The sequence below is a fragment of the Austrofundulus limnaeus genome, unplaced genomic scaffold, assembly GCF_001266775.1.
Source record: "Austrofundulus limnaeus strain Quisiro unplaced genomic scaffold, Austrofundulus_limnaeus-1.0 Scaffold530, whole genome shotgun sequence".
NCBI lineage: Eukaryota > Metazoa > Chordata > Actinopteri > Cyprinodontiformes > Rivulidae > Austrofundulus > Austrofundulus limnaeus.
The window spans coordinates 338736-340773 of NW_013952932.1; the positions used below are offsets into that span (position 1 = coordinate 338736).

The 2038-nt window shown below is 42.0% G+C and overlaps 1 protein-coding gene across 1 annotated transcript in view; it reads right to left on the reverse strand.

Annotated features, from left to right (window-relative positions):
• Window positions 1–1814, reverse strand: part of pcsk1nl (proprotein convertase subtilisin/kexin type 1 inhibitor, like) — a 6505-nt gene extending 4691 nt beyond the window's left edge. Inside the window, exon 1 of the mRNA XM_014026148.1 lies at window positions 1715–1814. Coding sequence (XP_013881602.1) covers window positions 1715–1768 — 54 coding nt within the window. The 5' untranslated portion in view covers window positions 1769–1814. The remainder of the gene's footprint in view (window positions 1–1714) is intronic.
• Window positions 1815–2038: the final 224 nt, after the last annotated feature.

Here is a 2038-nt window from a genome sequence, read left to right on the forward strand (position 1 = left end):
CACTAAAACTAAGTATATTTATCTATAATTTCAAATAGTTTTAGTTAGCTTTCTAAAAAAGTTATACAGTTTTTGTTACCGTTTTTAAATTTTATTACAGTTTTTAATTATTTTAGTAAACTAAAATGTTTTATCAATTTCAGTTTTGAATGTTTATTAGTTTTAGTGAACTATAGTAACCCTGAGAGGATCCTCTGCTGGGCTCCGGTCTGTCTTCCTGTCAGTCTCCTCAGGGAGACTGTAGATGAGATAAAAACAGTCCCAGGTTTCTGTCCTGTACTGCAGCTGGACTGAAGAGGAGTCCTGTCWCTCTGTGGTGCTGACTGGTGTAAACAGGTCTGTACTGGTGTCATCACTTTGTTCCCAGGACTACTGCTTGTTGTCTGAACAGGAAGTCCGGAGGGAAAAGGTCATTTCAGTTCGCTGCTCATCCTCCTACAATTAACTTTAATCTAGTTTAAAAAGCTGGTTTTATTAAATGTATTTAAGAAAATTTAAAAAGTTTAGAGCAACAGACAGGCTGTAACTGTTGTATGTGATAAATAATTTAGTTACAGTTAAATACTGAGCATGATGAACCATTTCCTTAAGATGATAAATAACTGTGTGTTTTATTCAAATGTTCCTGTTGTTCTCATTAAGACTTTTATATTTTATAAGTGTTACATATAATATGAATAGATATTTTAGGTCAACATTATGTATTATTGTAGAGAAATGTGTGTGTAAGTGTGTGTAGGGGTGTGTAGACACACTTTGGCTAAATCCTGCAGACATTTCCCAGAAAAGCACAGCATTGTGGGACCTCAGTGCTCCTGATGTGGACCAACACCTGGGGTCAGTRTRAGGGTCAGGTATGTGGAGTGTAACAGAAATAACACTTTAATGACACTGTGTTCATCAGACAGTATAACCACAACAAGATCTGCTAACAGTCATTCTTAGATATCACTTGTGTTTATCTTTGTGTTTTCCACTGACCCAGGATCAGATCTTCTTTTATGAAGATGATGTAATAATGTTTGTTAAACTGTATATATAGAGCAGGGCTCAGTCTGATGTTGTTGTAATAAAATCATCCCACAGAGTATACTTCATTATTGGACCAAGTATTTCTGTGTTTGATAAATAAATATTTCTACAACAGGTTCGTTTATTTCTGGTTCTTCTRTGGTTTGAACAGGAAATCATCGCTGCTCTGAGTCCAAAACAAATTTCCTTTCAGAGGAAACAGAGTTAATAATTATCCTGTTATCAGTCCACACACACACACACACACACACACACACACACACACACACACACACACACAGTTTGTGTCAGGAGACCTGCAGTATCCTCTGTGATGTGGCTCTTTGTTGCCATAGTAACCATCTCCTGTCCCCATGGTGACAGCAGATGAAATGAAATGTTCTTGTAAGTGCGCGCGCACAAACACACACACACACACACACACACATTTATGCTGTTTATCAGGATGGATCTGTTCTGGTTCTGGTCCAAACCCAGATCCAGATCCTCAGACCTTCAGACGGACCTGAGTCATTTTAAATCTGGTCAGTGTGATAAATGAACCCCCCCCCCCCACACACACACACACAGTAGCATGATGTAACCATGTTGACTGTTGAAGATGACAGCATCAGTCTCAGGTTACCATGACAACACAGCATCAACAACAGTTTACTGTGAAACAAGAAGAGACTCATCCTACCTGAGCTGCATGAATCAGAGCTGCACTGAGCAGCAGGAGGCTGAGAGACGCCATGATGAAGCCACAGACTGACACTCTGTGGAGGAGGGGGCGGAGCCTGAGGCCAGGGAGGAGGGAGGGGCCTGACGTCAGGGAGGAGAGGAGAGGGAGGGGCTTGAAGTCAAGGAGGAGAGGGAGGGGCTTGAAGTCAGAGAGGAGAGGAGAGGAGAGGGAGGGGCCTGAAGTCAGAGAGGAGAGGAGAGGAGAGGGAGGGGCCTGAAGTCAGGGAGGAGAGGAGAGGAGAGGAGAGGGACCTGAAGTCAGAGAGGAGAGGAGAGGGAGGGG